This window comes from Pan paniscus, chromosome 21, assembly GCF_029289425.2.
Source record: "Pan paniscus chromosome 21, NHGRI_mPanPan1-v2.0_pri, whole genome shotgun sequence".
In the NCBI taxonomy this organism is placed as follows: Eukaryota; Metazoa; Chordata; class Mammalia; order Primates; family Hominidae; genus Pan; species Pan paniscus.
Genome location: NC_073270.2, coordinates 3,248,821 through 3,274,310, shown reverse-complemented (window position 1 = coordinate 3,274,310; position 25,490 = coordinate 3,248,821). Strand labels below are relative to the sequence as shown.

Below are 25,490 nucleotides of genomic sequence, written 5' to 3'. Positions count from 1 at the left end.
TTGAGATTCTAATTTATCTTTTCAGTCTTGAAATTCCTGAAGAATAAAGAAGCTCTCCTCTCTGTTGAGACATCTGGCTCCTAGGCTGGGATTTCAATACCAGGTGCTGCTTGGGGGGTTTTCAGTCTATAATGTTTTTCACTTTCTTTGCCAAGCTGGCATTATTTTATATTTGTGATTGGTGGCTCACAGATTAATCCTTCTGCTTTGATTTCTTGATGAGAAAATTAGAAATTTGGCTACTGTTCACTGCCATCTTCACTCTGCCGGGCTGTTTGGGAAGTGGAATGCTAATTTGGTGTTTTTCCATCTCTTCTAGAGAAAGTGAATAATGATTTAATTTACAGCAATATAAATGATCGGTGAGACCTGAGATACCCCCAAATCCCTACTTATTGAGAAGCTGTTCAGGGAAAGTGTGACTATTTCCCCTAGTAATATTCTGCGGTGCCTGTCCAGAAACTTACATAGGAGCATAATCAGACTTGAGCTCAGAAAACACGGGTTTTGGTCACGCTTCCCTCACTGTGATAAATCACTCAGCCTCTTTGGACCTTTGTTTTTTCGTCTGCAAAATGGAGATTGAGCCATTCATTTATTCAACAAATACCTGATTTCCTACAATGCACAAAGCACTGCGTGCAAGACAGTTCTCTAACTTATGAAATTGACACATGCATGAATTGATTAAGTTATATCTGTAAAAAAGCTTTGTGAATTATGAAGTGCAATGTGAAGAGAAGGGGTTGTTATATATAAGATGCGATCTAGAATGTTTTTCCACTTCTAATAAAGCCCATTGTGTCCAGTAGTAGGGAAGTCTTTCTGAGCAATGATCCCACTCCTTTTGTGGCTGATAGTACTGGAAATAAACAAGAACAGCCATTTTTTCTTCCTCCTGTCCTGTCCCTCCTGAGAAGTCTACTTATTTGTGAGACCATGGAGGCCTGCCTTCTTCTCGGCTTGAGTTCTCATCAGTTAGCTGGAAGTCTGCTTAACCACTAAGACCTCTCCAGACACAAAGAAGCTCCACACATGTCCTAAGTTGGATAAGGCATCAGGGCCCTTTTTCTGTACTGGGGAAGCTTAGGAAGGCAGCAAGATGTGGAGTGACAAACAAAAACAAAATACAAAAAAAAAGAAAAAAAAAAGTCACAGAAATTTCTTGAAGAACTAATAGTAGATCTACCATTCAATCTGGCAATCCCACTACTGGATATCTACCTAAAGGAAAAGAAGTTATTATATCAAAAAGACACCTACACGTGTCTTTGTTTATTGCAGCACAATTCACAATTGCAAAGATATGGAATCAACCTAAGTGTTCATCAGCCAATGAGTGGATAGAGAAAAGGTGGTACATATACACCACGGAATACTACTTAGTCATAAAAAAGAATGAAATAATGTCTTTTGCAGTAACTTGAATAGAGCTGGAGTCCACTACTCTAAGTGAAGTAACTCAGGAATGGAAAACCAAATACCATATGTTCTCATGTGTAAGTGGGAGCTAAGCTATGAGGATGCAATGGCATACAGAGTGACATAATGGACTTTGGTGACTCCAAAGGAGAGGGGAGAGGGTTAAAAAAATGACATATTAGGTACAATGAACATTACTCAGGTGACAGGTGCACTAAAATCTCAGACTTCACCACTATAAAATTAATCCATGTAACAAAAACCATTTGTACCCCAAAGCTGTTGAAAAAAGAAATCATCACTCATACAGACATCTTTACAATTCATTAGTCCCATAACTTTCACCTAGTTACTTAACTGATGAGCCTCCAGCTCCTTCTCTGTAAAATGAGGATTATAACCTATAGCCTACTCACCATGCAAAGCTGTTGTAAAGCTTCAATGAGACAATGTTGTGAAAACGCATTATAGAATGAAAAGACCATGTACCAATGCCAGGGGTTTGTTCAGTGCTTACCACCTGAACTTGCATTAGCGATTGTCATATCTGCGTGTCCTCATGCATCCAGATTACTAACATCGGCTTGGGCTACAACCACAAGTGATGGTATCTGATTTTATGATCGTTATCTATTTAAAGAGTTTCTAACACTTCTGGATATCTACGTACAACACTTCTAAATACCTATGTAGAATCATTTTCCAGGCACAGAAGTTGAAAACTGATTTTACCTGACAGCCCAGCTGTATGGCAAATATTGCCCAATTTCTAGGAAGGGTAACTCTATTTACTTTTCCTATTTAAGCTATAATCATTCCAAAATCATGGCCACCTACAGGTTTACAGATGTAACTTTATTTCCGTCTGTACTGAGATGTAATGAGAGTACTAAGCCCTAGCACCACTCCTTGCAAAACCTCCTGGATATCTCCCCACAGTTAAATCTACTGATAGACAGGAATGATAACTTGGCATGTATAACACACTTGGAATTTATGACTTATTTTATCAGTTCTCCCTTAGACCCTCCTTTAGAAAGATGGTCAATAAGACGCTGGTGAAGAAATCAGGTCCCAGGTGATGCCATGAGCATGATAAATCACTGTTTCCATGGATAAGACTTGTGTGATTAATTCCTCCACTAAAATCCTACAGAGTCAGTTGGTTTTGACATTAATAATAAAGGGGGCTGGGTCCAGTGGCTCACACCTGTAATCTCAGCACTTTGGGAGACCAAGATGGGAGGATCGCTTGAGCCCAGGAGTTTGAAACCAGCCTGGGCAACATAGCAAGACCCCATCTCTACAAATTTTTTTTTTAATTAGCTAAGTGTGGTGGCACGTGCCTATAACCTCAGCTACTTAGGAGACTGAGTTTGAGTCCAGGAGTTTGAGGTTACAGTGAGCTATAATCACGCCACTGCACTCCAGCCTGGGCAACAGAGTGAGGCCCTATCTCAAAATAAAATAATAATAATAATAATAATAATAATAATAATGATGGGTTCGTGAGAGCTTCATCCATGGAATCAATGAAACCAGTTGGTGCTGCTGGCCTTTCAGAACTCCACTGTTAATGATTTCTAGAGGCATTTTCCTCTAGCTGGTACAAACATTTCTCTCCTTCATAGACAGGTATCCTCATTTTCTCCAAGGTGGAACAGGGAGTTTGGGGTTCTGAGAAGGGAAGTGACTTGTGCAAAGTCATGAAATGAGCTGACTGCAGAGCCAAGACCACAGCACTTGGCACAAAGTTGGTGCCCAAGAAATAATTGATGAACGAACGACTGTATGAACCCAAATCTGGAACTCACTTTTCTCCCCTGACTATCCTTTACAAGAAGCCACTCAGATTCCAGCCACATTTTCTCCTCTTCAGGGATGAAGTGGCTTTCCCTGAGCCTTACAAAATCCTAGTCCTGGACTGTCCAATAAAATTGCCACATGCCACGTGTGGCCGTGAAACACTTGAGATGCAGCTGATTCAAATTAGAATGAGCTGTAAGTCAATCTCAAATTCTGAAGGCTTACTGTGAAAAAAACTAAATTATCTCATTATAACTTTTATATTGATGACATGTTAAAATGGCAATAGTTTAGATTAACTGGCTTAAATAAAATCTAATAATACCATGAAAACTAATTGTTCCTGTTCCTTTTTACTTTTTAAAAGGGGCTACTGGAACATTTTAAATTCCATTTACAGCTTTCATTTATGGTTTGCATTCTCCTTCTCTTGGAAATCACTGTAATCTAGTCTATAGAAGTTTTGGAAAAAGAATTACATACTGAATTGTTAACCTTTCAATAACAATTACTTCTTCAGGCTAGCCAAGAACCCAGGAAACACAGGTAAGGGTAATAATTTTGTTTTCAACACAAAAGAAACATTTCTCTTTACCCTTATCCTTTCCCTAACGTTTCCACTGGACCCTCCTTAATTGTGTAACTGAAAAGCTGGGACACTCGCTGAGGTATTGGTAGTGGGCTCGCAGCTGGCTGGCCAGCCCAGGAGGTGGGATGCCTAATCAGAATAGCCACCACCCCCATCCCAGCTGCCACAGGCACAGACCTCCCGTGTGAACAGGGGAAGTGTTTTTCAGTATACTTTTGGTGGACAAGTTTTAATAAAACTAATTACTGTAATAGCTAACGTTTATATAGCACTTTACAATGTAGAAAAATACTTTCCCATATGTCACCACATTTTTTTTTTTTTTTTGAGACAGGGTCTTACTCTGTCACCCAGGCTAGAGTGCGGCCTGATCTCGGCTCACTGCAACCTCTTCCTACTGGGCTTAAGTGATTCTTCAGCCTGGGACTACAGGCATGAGCCACCAACATCGGCTATTTTTTGTATTTTTTGTAGAGACAGGATTTTGCCATGTTGGCCAGGCTGGTCTTGAACTCCTGAGCTCAAAGTGATCTGCCTGCCTTGGCCTCCCAAAGAGCTGGGATTCCAGGCATGAGCCACCATGCCCGGCTTCCTCATTTGATTCTCATGGCAACTCTGTGATATGGGCATTACTATGATCCTGTCTGACAGATAAGACACTAAACTCAAAGAGGCAAAGAGGTTAAGAGGCTTGTTCATGATCACACAGCTTAAAAGGGGTAGATCTGGTTTTAAGTCTTGGTCTTCTAATGCAAGGACTTTAGCTCTTATTTGAAGGTGTTTCCGAATCCGGTGTGTGAATCTGACTGGCCTGACCTAGAGCTCAGTGACCTCAGGTTGTTCTTCTGCAGAACCTCTCTAGCGTAGATCAACAGTGAAGGAAGAGAGGAAAGATTCAAGAAGTAGTAGAGAAGAAAGAAACTCAGGTAAGGGAACACATGTCTTAAACCTTAAAGAGAAACTTCTCTACTGGCACACCATAATCCCCACTGTAATTACCTTCTGTGCTGGGGCACAGAGAGGGAAGGGCTCTACCATGGCTAAATCCTTTTCTTTTTATTGGACAGAGTTTTGCTCTTGTTGCCCAGGCTGGAGTGCAATGGTGTGATCTCAGCTCACTGCAACCTCCACCTCCAGTTTCGAGCGATTCTCCTGCCTCAGCTTCCCAAGTAGCTGGGATTACAGGTGCCCGCCACCACGCCTGGCTAATTTTTTGTATTTTTACTAGAGATGGGGTTTCATCATGTTGGCCAGGCTGGTCTCGAACTCCTGACCTCAGGTGATCCACCTGCCTCGGCCTCCTAAAGTGCTGAGATTACAGGAGTGAGCCACCACGCCTGGTCGGCTAAATCCTTATTGGTGTAAGTCCTACCTACCACTGGGAAAAAGGAGGTTTTATCCCCATTTGGGAGGTGAAGAAACTGAGTCTCAGAGGTCTTAAGTTATTGATGCCTCGTGTTCTTCTATTGGAACGCTAGGCTTGTGGGAGTTATTTGTATCCTACTGCTCAAGGTCATCGCCAAGGTCTGATTTTTCACACAAAAAAATCTGCGACCTCCGGCATAAATGTGTTAAGTCCAATGTCCATTCCACCACCCTAAGTTGCTTTTGTGCATCAATACACAAATCACATGTATTTTTATTATCGCCATTTATTCTTGTTGTTATTAATTATTTCATAATAATATCCTTCTAGATCTTTGCATTTATTCTGCTTTCTTTGTTTGGCTTTTTAGGACACATTAGCATCTTTTAAAATACAATGTTTGTTTTCTATTTCTTTTTCTTTTATTTTTGAGACGGAGTTTCACTCTTGTAGCCGAGGCTAGAGTGCAATGGTGCGATGTTGGCTCACCGCAACCTCTGTCTCCTGGGTTCAAGCGATTCTCCTGCCTCAGCCTCCCAAGTAGCTGGGATTACAGGCACGTGCCACCACTGACGGTTAATTTTTTTGCATGTTTGGTAGAGACGGGGTTTTGCCATGTTAGCCAGGCAGGTCCCAAACTCCTGACCTCAGGTGATCTGCTTGTCTCGGCCTCCCAAAGTGCTGGGATTACAGGCATGAGCCACCGTGCCTGGCAGTGTTTGTTTTCTGATCAACATACTTAAGGTTATAAATTTTACCCCAGATATTATTTTTGCTGCATCCATGGGTTTTGATATTTCCAGTATGTATAATAGTATCAAAACCTATTTCATTAATGATATTTCATGAATACCTTCATTATCATTCAGTTCTAAATATTTTATGATTTCCACTGGGTTTTCTCTCTAGCCCATGGATTATTTATAAGGATGATTTTTACTGTCCAAAACTGTTACCTATTTTTTGAATAGATAATATGTACACATAAAACAAAATTCAAGAAATAAAAAATGCAGAAAAAAGTCTCTCAGAAGCTACAACTGTTTGAGCCCACGCATGTGACAGAATGGAAAAGGCAAAACTGTAGGGACAGAAAACAGGTCAGTGCTGTCGGGGGCTGAGGGTGGTGCCACGGCTGGCTATAGAGGGACAGGAGAAAATTAGGGGTGACGGAAGCAGTCTATATGTGCATTGCTGTGTGCCCCCATGGCTGCATGCATTTGTCAAAACTGGGGGAAATGTATACTAAAAGGGGCGAATAGCAGTGTATGTAAATTATACCTTAATTTAAAAAAGTAAGTCTCCCTCCCCTCTCCTGCGCCCCAGGCACCTTGATTCTCTCCATAGAGGCAACCACTGTTACCAGCTTCTGAAGTATAATTTTATGGGCTATTTTATTCATTTTCAAGTGTATACCTATTTTTTAGACACAAATGGCAACATTATTTATTAATAATTTTTTTCTTTTTTAAAAAAAGCTGTATTGAGGTATCACACCATATAATTCACTTATTTAAAATGTATGATTTAGTGCGTTCACAGTTATGTGGACACCACCACAATCAATTTTAGAATATTTGTGTCTCCCCCAAAGAAACCCTTTACCCTCCCATCCTTAGACAACAACTCATTTCCCCTGTACCTAGGCAACGAGTAATCTACCTTCTATCTTTATGGATTCGCCCATTCTGGATATTTCATGTCAGTGGAATCATACCATACTTGGTTTGTTTAGAGAGAGGTGGTATCCATTAGCACCTGGCTTCTAGATTCAATAGATACCAAGTTATTTGGTAAAGGTGGGGGCTATAAGATCTCTCCAGTGTAAAGATACATTTATTGTTTGTAATTAGTAACAAAACTGTGGGGTGATATTTTGAGACTATGAATATTCTGTTTCCTGACAGCATATCATCTAATGGTTTTAGTGTTCATTGAAGATGCTTGTGTAAATCAGTGAGACATTGGGATTACAAAGTAGTCATTTTCTATTACTATCATATCTTCAGAAATTATTTAGTTCACAGTATTTCTAATTCAGACGTATTGTACACAGTTTGTTCTTCTGTTTTGTGTTTGTACCTCTTTTCTCTCACTATGAAAGTCTTGGTTCCTAATAACAAATAAATGTTTTCTTTTATTTTAAATATAATTAATCATATCAACATATTTACATTATCCTATAATGTACATTATAATGGTCCGGAAGTCTTATCATACCTAAAATGTTTCACATTACAGTACCAAATAGGAATGCTGGATCATAGGATAAAAGCATATATGATTTTGTTAAATAATACCAGATTCACCCAATAGGGTTTTACCATTTCGCATTCTTGCCAGCAATGTAAGAGTTTCTATTTTCTTATAGCCTCATCAGTATAGTGTGTTGTTAAGCTTTTGAATTTTTGCCAAATAGATGAGAAATGGTATATCTGTGTAGCATATATTTTAAAAACTTTTCTATTATGGAGATTTGTGAACATCCACAAAAATAGAATAGTGTAACCAATCCCATGAACACCATCATTTAGCCCCAGCAACTACCAACCCAACCACCAATGCCTCCTCCGTTTATTCCCTTCTCTCAAATTATTTTGAAACAAATCCCAGATAATATTTTTCTTTTCTTTTTCTTTTGTTTTCTTTCTTTTTTTAAATTTAAATTTAATTTTTTTATTATACTTTAAGTTCTAGGGTACACGAGCTCAACATGCAGGTTTGATACATAGGTATACATGTGCCATGTTGGTTTGCTGCACCCATCAACTCCTCATTTACATTAGGTATTTCTCCTAATGCTATCCCTCCCCCAGTCCCCCACCCCCCAACAGGTCCCAGTGTGTGATGTTCCCCACCCTGTGTCCAAATGTTCTCATTGTTCAATTCCCACCTATAAGTGAGAACATGCGGTGTTTGTTTTTCTGTCCTTGTGATAGTTTGCTGAGAATGATGGTTTCCAGCTTCATCCATGTCCCTGCAAAGGACATGAACTCATCCTTTTTTATGGCTGCATAGTATTCCATGGTGTATATGTGCCACATTTTCGTAATCCGATCTATCATTGATGGACATTTGGGTTGGTTCCAAGTCTTTGCTATTGTGAATAGTGCCGCAATAAACATACGTGTGCATGTGTCTTTATAGTAGCATGATTTATAATCCTTTGGGTATATACCCAGTAATGGGATGGCTGGGTCAAATGGTATTTCTAGTTCTAGATCCTTGAGGAATCCCCACGCTGTCTTCCTCAATGGTTGAACTAGTTTACAGTCCCACCAACAGTGTAAAAGTGTTCCTATTTCTCCACATCCTCTCCAGCATCTGTTGTTTCCTGACTTTTTAATGATTGCCATTCTAACTGGCATGAGATAGTATCTCATTGTGGTTTTGATTTGCATTTCTCTGATGACCAGTGATGATGAGCATTTTTTCATATGTCTGTTGGCTGCATAGATGTCTTCTTTTGAGAAGTGTCTGTTCATATCCTTTGCCCACTTTTTGATGAGGTTGTTTGTTTCTTGTAAATTTTTTTGAGTTCTTTGAGGATTCTGGATATTAGCCCTTTGTCCGATAGGTAGATTGCAAAAACGTTCTCCCATTTTGTAGGTTGCCTGTTCACTCTGATGGTAGTTTGTTTTGCCATGCAGAAGCTCTTTAGTTTGATTGGATCCCATTTGTCTATTTTGGCTTTTGTTGCCATTGGTTTTGGTGTTTTTAGTCATGAAGTCCTTGCCCATGCCTATGTCTTGAATGGTATTGCCTAGGTTTTCTTCTAGGGTTTTTGTGGTTTTACGTCTTAAATTTAAGTCTTTAATCCATCTTGAATTAATTTTTCAAGGTGTAAGAAAGGGATCCAGTTTCAGCTTTCTACATATGGCTAGCCAGTTTTCCCAGCATCATTTATTAAACAGGGAATCCTTTCCCCATTTCTTGTTTTTGTCAGGTTTGTCAAAGATTAGGTGGTTGTAGATGTGTGGCATTATTTCTGAGGCCTCTGTTCTGTTCCATTGGTCTATATATCTGTTTTGGTACCAGTACCATGCTGTTTTGGTTAGTGCAGCCTTTTAGTATAGTTTGAAGTCAGGTAGCATGATGCCTCCAGATTTGTTCTTTTTGCTTAGGATTGTCTTGGCAATGTGGGCTCTTTTTTGGTTCCATATGAACTTTAAAGTAGTTTTTATCAGTCCTGTGAAGAAAGTCATTGGTAGCTTGATGGGGATGGCACTTAATCTATAAATTACTTTGGGCAGTATGGCCATTTTCACGATATTGATTCTTCCTATCCATGAGCACGGAATGTTCTTCCATTTGTTTGTGTAAACTCTTTTATTTCATTGAGCAGTGGTTTGTAGTTCTCCTTGAAGAGGTCCTTCACATCCCTTGTTAGTTGAATTCCTGGGTATTTTATTCTCTTTGCAGCAATTGTGAATGGGAGTTCACTCATGATTTGGCTCTCTGTTTGTCTGTTAATGGTGTATAGGAATGCTTGTGATTTTTGCGCATTGATTTTGTATCCTGAGACTTTGCTGAAGTTGTTTATCAGCTTAAGGAGATTTTGGGCTGAGACGATGGGGTTTTCTAGATATACAATCATGTCATCTGCAAACAGGGACAACTTGACTTCCTCATTTCGTAATTGAATACCTTTTATTTCTTTCTCTTGCCTGATTGCCCTGGCTAGAACTTCCAACACTATGTTGAATAGGAGTGGTGAGAGAGGGCATCCTTGTCTTGTACTGGTTTTCAAAGGGAATGCTTCCAGTTTTTGCCCATTCAGTATGATATTGGCTGTGGGTTTGTCATAAATAGCTGTTATTATTTTGAGATATGTTCCATCAATACCTAGTTTATTGAGAGTTTTTAGCATGAAGCACTGTTGAATTTTGTCAAAGGCCTTTCCTGAATCTATTGAGACAATCGTGGTTTTTGCCATTGGTTCTGTTTATGTGATGGATTACTTTTATTGATTTGCATATGTTGAACCAGCCTTGCATCCCAGGGATGAAGCCAACTTGATCGTGGTGGATAAGCTTTTTGATGTGCTGCTGGATTTGGTTTGCCAGTATTTTATTGAGGATTTTTGCATGGATTTTCGTCAGGGATATTGGTCTATAATCCTCTTTTTTTGTGTGTCTCTGCCAGGCTTTGGTATCAGGATGATATTGGCCTCATAAAATGAGTTAGAGAGAATTCCCTCTTTTTCTATTGATTGGAATAGTTTCAGAAGGAATGGAACCAGCTCCTCTTTGTACCTCTGGTAGAGTTCCGCTGTGAATCCATCTGGTCCTGGACTTTTTTTGGTTGGTAGGCTATTAATTATTGCTTCAGTTTCAGAGCCTGTTATTGGTCTATTCAGGGATCCAACTTCTTCCTGGTTTAGTCTTGGGAGAGTGTATGTGTCCAGGAATTTCTTCTAGATTTTCTAGTTTATTTGCATAGAGGTGCTTATATTATTCTCTGATGGTAGTTTGTATTTCTGTGGGATTGGTGGTGATATCCCCTTTATCAGTTTTTATTGTGTCTATTTGATTCTTCTCTCTTTTCATTTTATTAGTCTTGCTAGCAGTCTATCAACTTTGTTGATCTTTTCAAAAAACCAGCTCCTGGATTCATTGATGTTTTGAAGGGTTTTTTATGTCTCTATCTCTTTCAGTTCTGCTCTGATTTTAGTTATTTCTTGCCTTCTGCTAGCTTTTGAATTTGTTTGCTCTTGCTTCTCTAGTTCTTTTAATTGTGATGTTAGGTTGTCAATTTTAGATCTTTCCTGCTTTCTCTTGTGGGCATTTAGTGCTATAAATTTCCCTCTACACCCTGCTTTACATGTGTCCCAGAGATGCTGGTACATTGTGTGTTTGTTCTCATTGGTTTCAAAGAACACCTTTATTTCTGCCTTCATTTCGTTATTTACCCAATAGTCATTCAAGAGCAAGTTGTTCAGTTTCCATGTAGTTGTTCAGTTTTGAGTGAGTTTCTTGATCCTGAGTTCTAATTTGATTGCACCGTGGTCTGAGAGACAGTTTGTTGTCATTTCTGTTCTTTTACTTTTGCTGAGGAGTGCTTTACTTCCAATTATGTGGTCAATTTTAGAATAAGTGCGATGTGGTGCTGAGAAGAATGTATATTCTGTTGCTTGGGGGTGGCGAATTCTGTAGATGTCTATTATGTCTGCTTGTTGCAGAGCTAAGTTCAGGGCCTGGATATCCTTGTTAACCTTCTGTCTCATTGATCTGTCTAATATTGACAGTAGGGTGTTAAAATCTCCCATTATTATTGTGTGGGAGTCTAAGTCTCTTTCTAAGTCTCTAAGGACTTGCTTTATGAATCTGGGTGCTCCTGTATTGGGTGCCTATATATTTAGGACAGTTAGCTCTTCTTGTTGAATTGATCCCTTTAACATTATGTAATGGCCTTCTTTGTCTCTTTTGATCTTTGTTGGTTTAAAGTCTGTTTTATCAGAGACCAGGATTGCAACCCTTGCTTTTTTTTTTTTGCATTCCATTTGCTTGGTAGATCTTCCTCCATCCCTTTATTATGAGCCTATATGCGTCTTTGCATGTGAGATGGGTCTCCTGAATACAGCACATTGATAGGTCTTGACTCTTTATCCAATTTGCCAGTCTGTGTCTTTTAATTGGGGCATTTAGCCAATTTACATTTAAGGTTAGTATTGCTATGTGTGAATTTGATCCTGTCATTATGATGTTCGCTGGTTATTTTGCCTGTTAATTGATGCAGTTTCTTCATAGCATTGATGGTCTTTATAATTTGGCATGTTTTTGCAGTGGCTGGTACCGGTTGTTTCTTTCCATGTTTCGTGCTTCCTTCAGGAGCTCTTGTAAGGCAGGCCTGGTAGCGACAAAATCACTCAGCATTTGCTTGTCTGTAAAGGATTTTATTTCTCCTTTACTTATGAAGCTTAGTTTGGCTGGATATGAAATTTGGGGTTGAAAATTCTTTTCTTTAAGAATGTTGAATATTGGCCCCCACTCCCTTCTAGCTTGTAGGGTTTCTGCCGAGAGATCAGCTGTTAGACTGATGGGCTTCCCTTTGTGGGTAACCCGACCTTTCCCTCTGGCCGCCCTTAACATTTTTTCCTTTATTTCAACCTTGGAGAATCTGACAATTATGTGTCTTGAGGTTGCTCTTCTCAAGGAGTATCTTTGTGGTGTTCTCTGCATTTCCTGAATTTGAATGTTGGCCTGCCTTGCTAGGTTGGGGAAGTTCTGGATAATATCCTGAAGAGTGTTTTCTAACTTGGTTCTATTCTCCCCATCACTGTCAGGTACACCAATCAGATGTAGATTTGGTCTTTTCACATAGTCTCATATTTCTTGGAGGCTTTGTTCGTTTCTTTTTACTCTTTTTTCTCTAACCTTGTCTTCTCACTTTATTTCATTAATTTGATCTTTAATCACGGATACACTTTCTTCCACTTGATCAAATCAGCTATTGAAGCTTGTGCATGTAGTTGTCATACCACGGTTTTCAGCTCCATCAGGTCATTTAAGGTCTTCTCTACACTATTTATTCTAGTTAGTCATTCATCTAATCTTTTTTCAAGGTTTTTAGCTTCCTTGCAATGGGTTCGAACATCCTCCTTTAGCTCGGAGAAGTTTGTTATTACCGACCTTCTGAAGCCTACTTCTGTCAACTCGTCAAAGTCATTCTTCATCCAGCTTTGTTCCATTGCTGGCGAGGAGCTGTGATCCTTTGGAGGAGAAGAGGCACTCTGGTTTTTAGAATTTTCAGCTTTTCTGCTCTGGTTTCTCCCCATCTTTGTGGTTTTATCTACCTTTGGTCTTTGATGTTGGTGACCTACAAATGGGGTTTTGTTGTAGATGACCTTTTTGTTGATGTTGATGCTATTCCTTTCTGTTTGTTAGTTTTCCTTCTAACAGTCAGGTCCCTCAGCTGCAGGTCTGTTGGAGTTTGCTGGAGTTCCACTCCAGAGCCTGTTCCCCTGGTATCACCAGCAGAGGCTGCAGAACAGCAAATATTGCAGAACAGCAAATATTGCTGCCTGATCCTTCCTCTGGAAGCTTCATCCCAGAGGGGCAGCCACTTATATGAGGTGTCTGTCGGCTGCTACTGGGAGGTGTCTCCCAGTTAGGCTACACGGGGGTCAGGGACCCACTTGAGGAGGTAGTCTGTCCATTCTCAGAGCTCAAATGCCATGCTGGGAAAACCACTGCTCTCTTCAGAGCTGTCAGATAGGACGTTTAAGTCTGCAGAAGTTGTCTGCTGCCTTTTGTTCAGCTATGCCCTGCCCACAGAGGTGGAGTCCAGAGGCAGTAGGCCTTGTTGAGCTGTGGTGGGCTCCACCCAGTTCAAGCTTCCTGGCCACTCTGTTTACCTACTCAAGCCTCAGCAATGGCAGACGCCCCTCCCCAAGCCAGGCTGCCGCCTCGCAGATCGATCTCAAACTGCTGCGCTAGCAGTAAGCAAGCCTCCATGGGCATGGGGCCCACTAAGCCAGTCACAATAGAGAATCACCTTGTCTGCCAGTTGCTAAGACCTTGGGAAAAGCGCAGGATTTGGGTGGGGAGTGTCCTGTTTTTCCAGGTAGTCTGTCACGGCTTCCCTTGGCTAGGAAAGGGAAATCCCCCAACCCCTTGTGCTTCCCAGGTGAAGTGACGCCCTGCCCTGCTTCAGCTCACCCTCCGTGGGCTACACCCACTGTCTAACCAGTCCCAGTGAGTTGAACCAGGTACCTCAGTTGGAAATGCAGAAATCACCCATCTTCAGTGTTGATCACGTTGGGAGCTGCAGACCGGAGCTGTTCCTATTTGGCCATCTTGGAATGCCCCCTAATTATTTTTTAAATTAAGTATTAATTACAAATCTTTGTGTCTAAAATGTGTCTAAAAATACTTAATTTTTAAAATAATTAATAAATAATAATTACTAATAATATTTTATATTATTATATAAGTAATGTTATGTTTATATATGTCTATATAATTTATATAACATAAATATAATATTACACTATGATAATAGTTTATAATAATTTTTAATAATTAAAAATAATAATATTTAATTTAAAAATAATTAATACTATTCTGCATTCCTTTTGCTACCTCTGCCTCCCAGGTTCAAGCAATTCACCTGCCTCAGCCTCCCGAGTAACTGGGATTACAGGTCCCCACCATGATGCCCAGCTATTTTTTTTGTATTTTTAGTAGAGATGGGGTTTCAATATGTTGGTGAGGCTGGTCTCAAACTCCTGACCTCAGGTGATCCACCCACCTTGGCCTCCCACAATGCTGAGATTACAGGCATGAGCCACTGTGCCCGGCCTTGCAAACTGAATATCTTGAAGATACTTTTCTATGTTTTTTGTTGTCATTGTTGTTGAGACAAAGTCTCACTCTATCACCCAGGCTGGAGTGCAGTGGCGCAACTTCAGCTCACTGCAACCTCCGCATCCCGGATTCAAGTAATTCTCCTGCCTCAGCCTCCCAAAGTGCTGGGATTACAGTTGTGAGCCATTGTGCCTGACTGCCATGGCTTATTTTTAAGTATTTTGCCATTTCTAATTTTATTGCACTGTCGTTAAAGATCACGGGCTAGTTGAACAATAGTTATTTTGTCTAAGGACAGGAAAGACGTGTGTGGCTCTCTGTACAGAGCACTGCAGAATCATGGACTATCAGACCATCGCTACCTCCTCTGGCTGATGAACTCCAGGCTCAAAGATGGTATCCTCTAAGGTTTCCTGGACTCCCTCTCCTATTGCGCCTTTGGCTGCTCTCTTTACTTCACAGCCTGCTGGTGCTGTGCAGCAGTTTGCCACTAGGCTATGCTGCTCCAGGGCAAGGGCCTGGCCTTGACCTTCCCAGGGCCTCCCCAGTCCCTGAGAGGGCGTGGGCCCTCCGAAGATCAGCTGAGCACAGGATCAGGGTGGGAAGAATGCGCACAGGCCAATGCGTTCATGTGCATTTGATTATGGTTCAGGGAACTTTGTTGTCATTTGTTAAAAACCAAATGTACAAGGTAGGTTTAGAAACCAAAGACAAGGCCTGATGGGGAGCGGTGGCTCACACCTGTAATCCCAGCACTTTGGGAGGCCAAGGCAGGCCCGTCGCTTGAGCTCAGGAGTTTGAAACCAGCCAGGGTAACCTGGTGAAACCGTGTCTCTACAAAAAATACAAAAATTAACTGGGCATGGTGTTGCGCACACAGCTACTTTGGAGGCTGAAGCGAGAAGATCACTTGAGCCTGGGAAGTCAAGGCTGCTGTGAGCCTGGATTGCACCTCTGCACTCTGGCCTGGGTGACAGAGTGAGACCCTGTCTCAAAACAAACAAACAAACAAACAAACAAACAAAGCAATGCAAGGCCTTCAAAGAGAAAGGAAATAAGATAGGTCCTTATGAAATCCTGGCAACTCCAGAACTCGGATGGTGGTTTTCCCTTTCATCTCAAATTTGCAGCCAGGGTTTTTCTCCTCATACTAGAGCAACCTCTATTTTAGTTACAAGGAAACTTCTAAAAGTAGTTGATTTTTCTAAAAGCCAATTCACAGACGAATATTCTGAATTAGGACAGATCCTTCACAAGTCTCCACAGTCTACTCTGATTACTGAAAATAAATTACCTTGAGCACATGTGCTCGTCTACCTGGGAGCTACTGTATCTGCTAGAATCCACCAGCACTGCCTGGAAAGCTTAGGGGGCTCCGGCAAAGCTCACTTCCCACCTCTCTAAGTCGCTGCTCAAAATCCCACTGAAAAAGTCAGGCTGGCCTTATGCTTAAGCCTGGACGTGATTGGATACACTGTGATGTCTTCCAAGTTAGAGTTCAGTGGTCAGGCTGAGCACAGTGGCTCACCCCTCTAATCCCAGCACTTTGGGAGGCTGAGAGAGGCAGAGAGCTTGAGCTCAGGAGTTCAAGACCAGCCTGGGAAACATGGCAAAACCTCGTCTCTCCAAAAAAATACAAAAATTAGCCAAGTATGGTGGCATGCATCTGTAGTCCCGGCTCCTTGGAAGGCTGAGGTGGAAGGATCTCTTAAGCCTAGGAGGTCGAGGCTGCAGTGAGCTGTGAGAGTGCCACTGCACTGCAGCCTGGACAACAGAGCAAGACCCTGTCTCAAAAAACAAAAAAATAGGGTCAAGTGGTCACAGGAGAAGCTTGCTAAAATGACATGATTATAATTATCCATTGCCAAACTAAAACCATCTAATTGTCTTTAATATTCCTGGGTTGTGATAGCGAAGCTGGGTTAAGTAGGGAGTGAACGAGGTACGTAATATTAACAACCCCTCCCTTAAGTCTGTATATAGCAGGCAGATGTGACTAAAGAAAGCCCTACTTTGGGAGCACTATTTATTAATCCACTTTTCACTTTAATCCGGAAAGTATTCTAAAATGCTGAGTCCTTGCTAGCCATCAAGTGCATGGGTGTTGATGAAGTCCATCTCTCTAAACCTTGGCTTCCTCTTTTATAAAATGGAGAAAGTTCCTTCTATTTCCCAAGTTTCTGGGAGACTGAGAGAGATCACAGATAGAGATATCAGCCATAGAGAAGATTCCTTCAATAACCACTGTGCTTGTCAAATGAGGGCCTCTGATTCTCTTGCTGTAATGATGAGGAAGTTTTCCATCCTAGCCCCTTGACACTCAGTCCATTGAATGAAAATAATCTATGAACTTTCTAGCCAGCATCATAGTAACACCAAATGAAATAATGGATGGATAAGGGTGTTGGACCATATAAAACAGTGTAATGACATCGCCACCTCCCTCCTTTCACATCCACACACCCCTTTCTTCCTGGGTAATTCAAACCTGTCCTTCATAACTCAGTGCTACCTCCCCCAGGAAGCCTTCCTGGAGTGCCCAGCCTCAGTTTTCAGGACCGTCTGGGCTCCCAGAGCCTCTCACACGACACTGTGATGGCATGTTTGCTCATCTGCCGCCTCCTCTGGTCTGGAGGCTAAAGGGCAAAGTCTGCGTCTTTCCTGTTGGCATCCTGTGGCGGGGTGTGGTTTCTGGCACAGGGTGGGCATGCAGTAAGTGCTTGTTGACAGATACTGATGGCCTTGAAGGTATTGTTAGGAGCAGAAGGCTGTAAGGCCGGGCGTGGTGGCTAATGCTTGTAATCCTAGTACTTTGGGAGGCTGAGGCAGACAGATTGTTTCAGCCCAGGAGTTCGAGACTAGCCCTGGCAACATGACAAAACTCTACTAAAAATACAAAAAAATTTAGCTGGTCAAGGCAGCATGTGCCTGTACTCCCAGCTACCCAGGGGGCTGAGGCAGGAGGATTGCTTGAGCCTGAGATATGGAGGTTGCAGTGAGCTGAGATTGCATCACTGCATGCCAGCCTGGGTGACAGAGTGAGACCCTGTCTCAAAAAAAATGATAAATAAATAAAAAGAGGAGAGGGCTCTATCTCACGAAGTATGGCTTTCACAGAGTCTTCCTCCATCTCTTGTTTGTTTGTTTGTTTGTTTTTAGAGACAAGGGTCTTGCTCTGCTGCCGGGCTGCAATGCAATGCCCTGATCATAGTTCACCATAACCTCCAATTCCTGGGCTCAAGCGATCCCCCTACCTCAGCTTCCTGAGTAGCTGGGACTATAGGTGCTCACCACCGTGTCTGGATAATTTTTTAATTATTTTTGTGGAGATGGGGTCTTGCTGTGTTGCCCAAGCCAGTCTTGAACTTGTGGGTCAAAAGGTCCTCCCGCCTCGGCCTCTCAGAGTGCTGGGATTACAGGTGTGAGGCATCGCACCCGGCCCCTCCCTTATCTCCTGACCAGATGTATTCTCGCCTTGCTCAGAACAACCCAGAGTTATTTTCTGCTGTCTTCTCTCCCACAACTTGCAGCAAGGCACTTCACCCCCCTGGGCCAGGTGAGCACAGCACTGCTCACCTGGTGAGGAGCCAAGAGATGGGAGGTGCTTTGAAGGGACTGAAGGAGACGGGCTCGCAGATGGAAAAGGCAAGACCTCTTGCTTCTTTCCCCACCTACTTTTTTCCTGTGGCACCAGGAACACATTGTAGAGACTGAGTCAGGATTAGTTCTCAGCTGACTGTGTGCTTCCCTCCCTGCTCTGGAATATCTGGCTCTTCCCTGGGCTGATTTCTCCTCCACAGAGGCCCCCAGTCATTCTCACTGGCTTCCTGTGGGTAACACACACCTTGGCGATCTCCCAGCATCCTCCAAGACAGTGGTTCTCAAACCTCACTACACACTGGGATCACTGGTGCACATTCCAAGAGACTTCTCTGCAGCCCTGCTCCAAGAATTCTGATTTGATCAGTGTGTTATGGGGCCCGTGCCTGACCCAAGTTACATAGGCCACAGCTGGGCTCACTTTAGAGGAGGCTAACATATCACTGAGAAATCAAACCAAATGGCCTTCAGAATGCCTCTAGCCTGTAACGTATTTAAGCACGTTTCCTGCTCCCCAGACACGTAGATCTTAGAAACAGATGCTGAAATGGCCGTTAGAGGTCATCTGACCCAACCTCTTCACTCAAGGATTGGGAAACTGGGGCCCAGAGAAGGTATGTGACCTGGCAGGACCAGGACTTGAACCCAGGTCTCCTAACCCTGGGTTAGGAGGTGAGGTCTCCCTTCATTAACCCAGGCCGCCTTTGGGGATAGTGCAGAGCTTTAGGGCATTAGGTAGGGGAGATTCCGAACGTTGCTTTCAAATGAACTACTAAAGCTCAGAATAAATCTCCATTCACCACTGCAGAAGCCCATGGCTCCAGAAAGCACAGTTGTGCACCTTGGCCAAAGCTGTTCATGGCTGTTGTCCAGACTGTTATAAACAGAAAAATGCTGGAACTGGTGGAATTAGGAAGGCATCAATCAGGGCTGGTGTTGAGCCCCAGCTCTACCATTTACGAGTTGATTGACCTGGGATAAATTACTTCTGTGAGCTTCAGTTATCTCATCTGGACAACTGAGTAGATGGTGGCACCATGATGATGACGTAGCCCAAGACAAAACCTGGGAGTCATCCTGGATCCCTCTAACTCCCCACCCCTCAGAGCCATCAGTCACCAAGTCCTGATGGTTTCTAACTCCTAAATCAATTTCTTCAGCGCATCCATTTCTGTTTCTCCCGGCATTGTCCTAGCTTAGCTGCTATTCTCACTGCTGTGAATCACTGCTGTTCCCAGCTCATCTCCCTCCTCTAGTCCTACCCCCTCCAGCCCGCCCTCCACACCAAAACCAAAGTTTCCCTTAGAAATGGGACATCTGGCTGGGCATGGTGGTTCACACCTGCAATCTGAGAATTTTGGGAGGCTGAGGCGTAAGATCACTTGAGGCTAGGAGTTTGAGACCAAACTGGGCAATATATGGAGACCCATCTCTATGTAAATAAAAAATAAAAAATTAGCCATGGTGATGCATGCCTGCAGTCCTACCTACTCAGGAGGCTGAGGACAGAGGATCAATTTAGCCCAGGAGGTTGAGGCTGTAGTGAGCCGTGATCACACCCTGCACTCCAGCCTGCGCAACAGAGAGACCCTGTCTTTAAAAAGTAAAAATAAAAAAGGGCCGGGCGCGGTGGCTCATGCCTGTAATCTCAGCACTTTGGGAGGCCAAGGCAGGTGGATCGCCTGAGGTCAGGAGTTTGAGACCAGCCTGGCCAACATGGTGAAACCCCGTCTCTACTAAAAATACAAAAATTAGCCAGGCACGGTAGAATGCACCTGTAATCCCAGCTACTTGGGAGGCTGCAGCAGGAGAATCACTTGAACCTGGGAGGCAGAGGTTGCAATGAGCCAAGATCGTGCCGTTGCACTCCAGCCTGGGTGACAACAGTGAAACTCCATCTCAAAAAATAATAATCATCATCATAAAGAAAAATAAAAACAAAAAAGAATAAGGACATCTCATCCTATCATCCCGTCACTTAAAACCTTCCAACACCCTCCACCTTGAATCTCCATCTTAGGTGAAATGCAAACATCTAACCAGGTGGTCTGGAGTCTGGAACCTGCCTACCCCTCTGGCCTCATTTCTCATCTTCCCTACCCACCCACCTCTATCCTCAATCCCATTCTCTGCTCACTCCAAGACCTGAAAGCTTCTTCAGGAAGCCCTCCCTGACTTTTCCCAGCCTGAGGCAGGACCCACCGCAGTGCTCCCAAAGCATTCTGAACTTCTATTATAAACACAGAAGGCTTGATAACTGCTTCCTTACCTGACTCTCCCACATAAAAGCACCATAGGGCAGGGACCACCTTGATCTTGAACTTGATCTTCATTGTACCCCCACGGCCAAGTACTGTGCCAGGCAAAATGGTTGGCACTTCCTTTAAAAAAAAAAAAAAACAGACCAAACCTGTAAAATGATATGATATTGATTTAATAAGATAATTACACAGAGGAAACGAGGAAGCACACACACAAACCCTGCAGTGTCTGACATGCATAAGTGATCAGTAATCTGCTTTGCCTTATCCCCGTTTCCCTTGCAGTTCCTAGATTTTATGATCTGGGTTCTAGTTCAAGTTTGGCTTCTAACCAGTTACTTGGTTTTTCTGGTTCTGTATTTCCTTTCCATTAATTCGACAATGTGGGCCAGGTACACAGTGGCTCACACCTGTAATCCCAGCACTCTGGGAGGCTGAGACGGGAGGACTGCTTTAGCTCAGGAGTTTGAGACCAGCCTGAGCAACATAGTGAGACCCCATCTCTATTAAAAAAAATTATACATCAAAAAACTTGACAATATGGTCCTAAGGAGTGAAAATTGTATATATTTAGGAGTCTGTAGGCCTTTTCCCCTTTCTCCTTCCCTGTTAACCTCCTCTCCCTCTAAGGGTCAGGAATCAGGAAGGACATTGCTCTTCCATAGCTCTTCCCTTGCTGTGGGATAATTAAGGAATCAGAGAGACCGAGGGGTTGAGGAGGAATTATTTAATTATTTAGGTGCACCGACCCCGTCAAATTAACATCCAAAGGACTGAGCCCTGAACAAAGAGTCAAGCTACCTTTTAAGAATTTCATGGGGCGGAGAGAGATCTGTGCAGGGGGAAGTGTATTACAGAATCAAGAAACAAAGACAGTTATTCAATTAAGACGTGCATTACATTATTTCTTACTTTCCAAGGAACAATGTGTTTTACGACTTGAGATTATCTGTCTAGTGACCTTGCAGCTGCACAGCTAGAGAAACAGGGTCTTCACAATGCCTGGGAAAGGGAAAGATAAGGCTCACTAGCCACTGAGAGAAAAACAGGCAGTTAATTTTAAAGGACTCCAGCCCTTTCTCTTCCTCAGGGGGAATTGGATTTTCTTACATACAACTGAGTTTTTGCTTACACAGTCTTTAATTTCTTTTAATTCTTGTTCCACCCCAGGCCTTCTCAGTCCATCATGGAGACCACTTAACAGGCTGCTGAAAAGATTTTTTTTTTTTTTTTTTTTTTGAGATGGAGTCTTGTTCTGTCACCCAGGCTGGAGTGCAGTGGTGCAATCTTGGCTCACTGCAACCTCCGCCTCCCAGGTTTAAGCGATTCTCCTGCCTCACCTTCCTGAGTAACTGGGACTACAGGCACGTGCCACCAAGCCCGGCTAATTTTTTTGTATTTTTAGTAGAGACAGGGTTTCACCATGTTAGCCAGGATGGTCTCGATCTCCTGACCTCAGGTGATCCGCCCGCCTTGGCCTCCCAAAGTGCTGGGATTACAGGTGTGAGCCACCGCGCTTGGCCAGAAAAGATTTTATTTTATTCATATTCCCAAGTCCAAAGAAATTCTTCCTGAGGTCAGGACTGCTCCCTTAAAGGGCATATAATGTACAACTACCAGATCTTGGTGTATGACAGCCCCAGGGACTTCAAGTACCTCTGTGTTTTCCAAGGCTGAGCCCTGCCCAAGTGGTGACAGGACACGTTTTGCCCACACCCTGTGCCTTGCCACTCTGCAGTCACCTTGCGTGCAGGGAGGGTGAGTGGTGGAGGAGAGGGCAGGACAGGACAGACCAACTGCAAGGGAAGCTGAGGAAAGATGCGTGCACACGCCCTTGCTGGTACTGTCATGCTGCTGTGGCTGCCAGCTGGGGGCCTGGGCCCCCTGGGCAAGAAGCAGGAAGGAAGAAGGAGACAGGAGACCTTAGCCTTCCCATGCCATGGAATTCTTCCTCTTTCCGTTCCTCTTCATTCCTCTACCCTAGCTTAAGAGTTCCAAGACTGCCCCAGAGTAGCTCTTGAGTCTACAATGGAACCACGAAGTGACACAGAAGCAGGAAAAGGGTTAGCCACCAACTCTGGGTGTGGCAGGGAGAGCAGCCGTCACATCCTTGGGCATCCTACCAAGAAAGTACAACCCAGGGTCTCTTTATCTACAGAGACTCTGGGGCCCATGATCTCATTGTCAAATGTATACTACCGTAAAACAAAGACATTTCTAAATTCAATATGAATATGCCTGTCAGTTGCTTCAGGAAACACGGAGTTCCTCAGGCCTTTTCTCCTTAGAAGCAACACAACTCAATTTGGTCTTTTACTGAGCAACTAATTTATATAAGCCTCCTTCCCACCATCGCCAACAAAAAGAAACAAGCCAAGCCTGTCTTCCCAGGAGTTTACCACATATCTCAGGAGACAAGACATGTGTACAAATAGTCCAAGAGAGAATGAGGTAAATGCTACAACCCAATCCAGGACAGAAATAATAGGAAAAGATTGACGCTGGCTGGAAAGATCAGAAATGTTTCATGAAAGAGACCGCATCTGAGATGGACCCTGAAGGAAGAGCAGAATTTTGACAATCAATGTTTTCTCACTGGCTCTATTGATTGAGGCTGGGTTAGCTTGACTTAGAGAAAACCTCTTTGGGTTCCAGTAAAGTGTGTTTTTAGTCTCTGCTGCTGTTTTTGGATACCTTGGTAAAAGGATCTGATAAGGGTGGGTGGCCTTATCTCTCCAGGCCTCAGTTTCCTCTTCTTGGTATGTGAGATCAAACTCGGCTGTATGCCTGGCTCCTCCTTCTCTATTTTGTTCTCATTAGAGGCAGAAACACAATCCAAAGCTAAAGACACAGGATATGCCCTGCGAAATAATTTATTATTAGGGTATTCACAGCTCTCCAAGGCTCCTTCTAGGATGTTAATCCTAGATGTGATTTCATCATCTCCTACGTCTCCAATACATTTTTCTGAAAAAAGAAAGAAATAATAAGTTGTAGGCTGGGTGCTGTAGCCCTCACCTGTAATCCCAGCACTTTAGGAGGCCAATGTGGGCAGATCGCTTGAGATCGGGAGTTCGAGACAAGCCTAGGCAAGAAAGTGAGACCCCCCCCCACCATCTCTACAAAACATACAAAAATGAGCTGGGTGTGGTGGCACATGCCTGTGGTCCCAGCTACTCGGGAGGCTGAGGTGAGAGGACGGCTTGAGCCTGGGAGGCAGAGGTTGCAGTGAGCTGAGATCGCGCCACTACACTCCAGCCTGGGCAACAGAGCGAAACACAATCTCAAAAAAAAAAAAAAAAAAAAAAATGCGCTTGTACCTGAAAAAATTGTTACAAAAATCATGACTACATTATCATGTTGGGGAAAATTACAATTCTAAAGGCAGATTAGAAAAAAGGCAGACAATCCAACAGAAAAATGGGAAAAAACCTTGACAAGCTCTTCATGAATAAGGACATTCAAATGACAAATAAGCATATAAAAATGTGCTCAACCTCATTAGTCATCAGGAAATGAAAATTAAAACCACAATGCAATAGCATACCCACTAACTATATGGTCACAGTGAAAAGAACAGACAACAGCAAGTGTTAGCAAGGACGTGGGGCAAATAAAATTCCCATACGTTTCTTGTAGGTGTATAAAACAGAACAACTACTTTAGAAAAATGTTTCAGAACATTTAATAAAATGAACATATGCATACCCTATGGCCCAGCAATTCTACTCCCAGGTGTATACCCAATAGAATTACATAAACTCACCAAAAAACAGGTACAAGAATGTTCATAGCAATATTTTTCATAATAGCCAAAGACTGGAAACAATCCACATTTCCATCAACATAAGAATGGATTAAAAAATTATTGTTTATTTACGGAACTAGAATACCACACAATGATGAGTAAATTTAATGGATACTTAAAATGAAAAAAGAGGCCAGGTGCAGTGGCTCATGCCTGTGGCTCATGCAGTGGCTCATCCCAGCACTTTGGGAGACCGAGGCAGGCAGGTCACCTGAGGCCAGGAGTTCGAGACCAGGCTGGCCAACATGGTGAAAATCCCGTCTCTACTAAAAATATAAAAATTAGCCAGGCATGGTGACAGAAGCCCCTAATCCCAGCTACTTGGGAGGCTGAGGCAGGAGAATCGCTCGAACCTGGGAGGAGGAGGCTGCAGTGAGCTGAGATTGTGCCACTGCACTCCAGCCTGGGTGACAGAGCGAGACTTGTCTGCAAAAAAATAAAATAAAATTAGAAAAAGAGGCCAGGTGCCGTGGCTCACACCTGTAATCCCAGCACTTTGGGAGGCCAAGGTGGGTGGATCACGAGGTCAGGAGTTCGAGACCAACCTGGCCAACATAGTGAAACCCCGTCTTTACTAAAAATACAAAAAATTAGCCGGGCGTGGTGGCAGGCGCCTGTAATCCCAGCTACTCACGAGGCTGAAGCAGGAGAATGGCTTGAACCCGGGAGGCAGAGATTGCAGTGACCCGAGATCGTGCCATTGCACTCCAGCCTGGGCAACAGAGTAAGACTCTGTCTAAAAAAAACAAAAAAGAGAATGAACAAACTTGCACAACATCATGGATGAATTTCACATAGATCATAATGAAAAAAGAAGCCGAACGAAAAAGAGAAGATGCTACATGATTTCATTCATATGAAGTTCAAGAACAGGTAAAACAAATTACGGTGTTTGAAATCACGATAGTGGTTACCCTTGTGAAATGATCTCCACAGCGTTGACAAGAATTACCTGCCAGGCACTGGCCAGAAATACAATTAAGCATTAGGCTACGCTTTGGCCCACTTTCTTGTTGCTGAAGGTCACGTACTGTTAGTTACTGACCATTTGCATCTTTATTGTTCCTATCAATAGGAATTCTGACATTAGCATCATAAGACTGTTTAAGAATCATTTCCCCATTGCATCCTTATTGTTCCTATAGACAGGATCTCTGACATTAGAATCATATGGCTTTTGTCTGAGGATCACTTAAGATGCTTTTCAGACCCCGAATTCCAGCAACCTGTTTGAAGACCCCTACAGATGAATGGGATCAGCATGAGACTACAGCTTCTTCATCTCCCTGCCCCATGGCTTGACCCTGCACTCCTCAATCAATCAGCAGTC

General features: G+C 42.8%; 1 protein-coding gene across 4 annotated transcripts in view; it reads right to left on the bottom strand.

The window, feature by feature from the left end:
- The window catches only part of TGM3 (transglutaminase 3), a 133,003-nt gene that overhangs the window by 62,428 nt on the left and 45,085 nt on the right, over positions 1-25,490 (bottom strand). The window contains exons 1-2 of one of the 4 annotated variants that reach the window (XM_063600981.1): positions 23,047-24,051; positions 20,361-20,472 (exon numbers count right to left, since the gene is read on the bottom strand). The exons of 1 other annotated variant lie outside the window; for it this stretch is intronic. In XM_063600981.1, coding sequence (XP_063457051.1) covers positions 20,361-20,424 — 64 coding nt within the window. In that variant the 5' untranslated portion in view covers positions 20,425-20,472; positions 23,047-24,051. Of the gene's footprint in view, positions 1-20,360; positions 20,957-23,046; positions 24,052-25,490 lie in introns of those variants that run through there. 2 more of the 4 variants (XM_063600982.1, XM_055104896.2) reach the window with 2 other exon arrangements.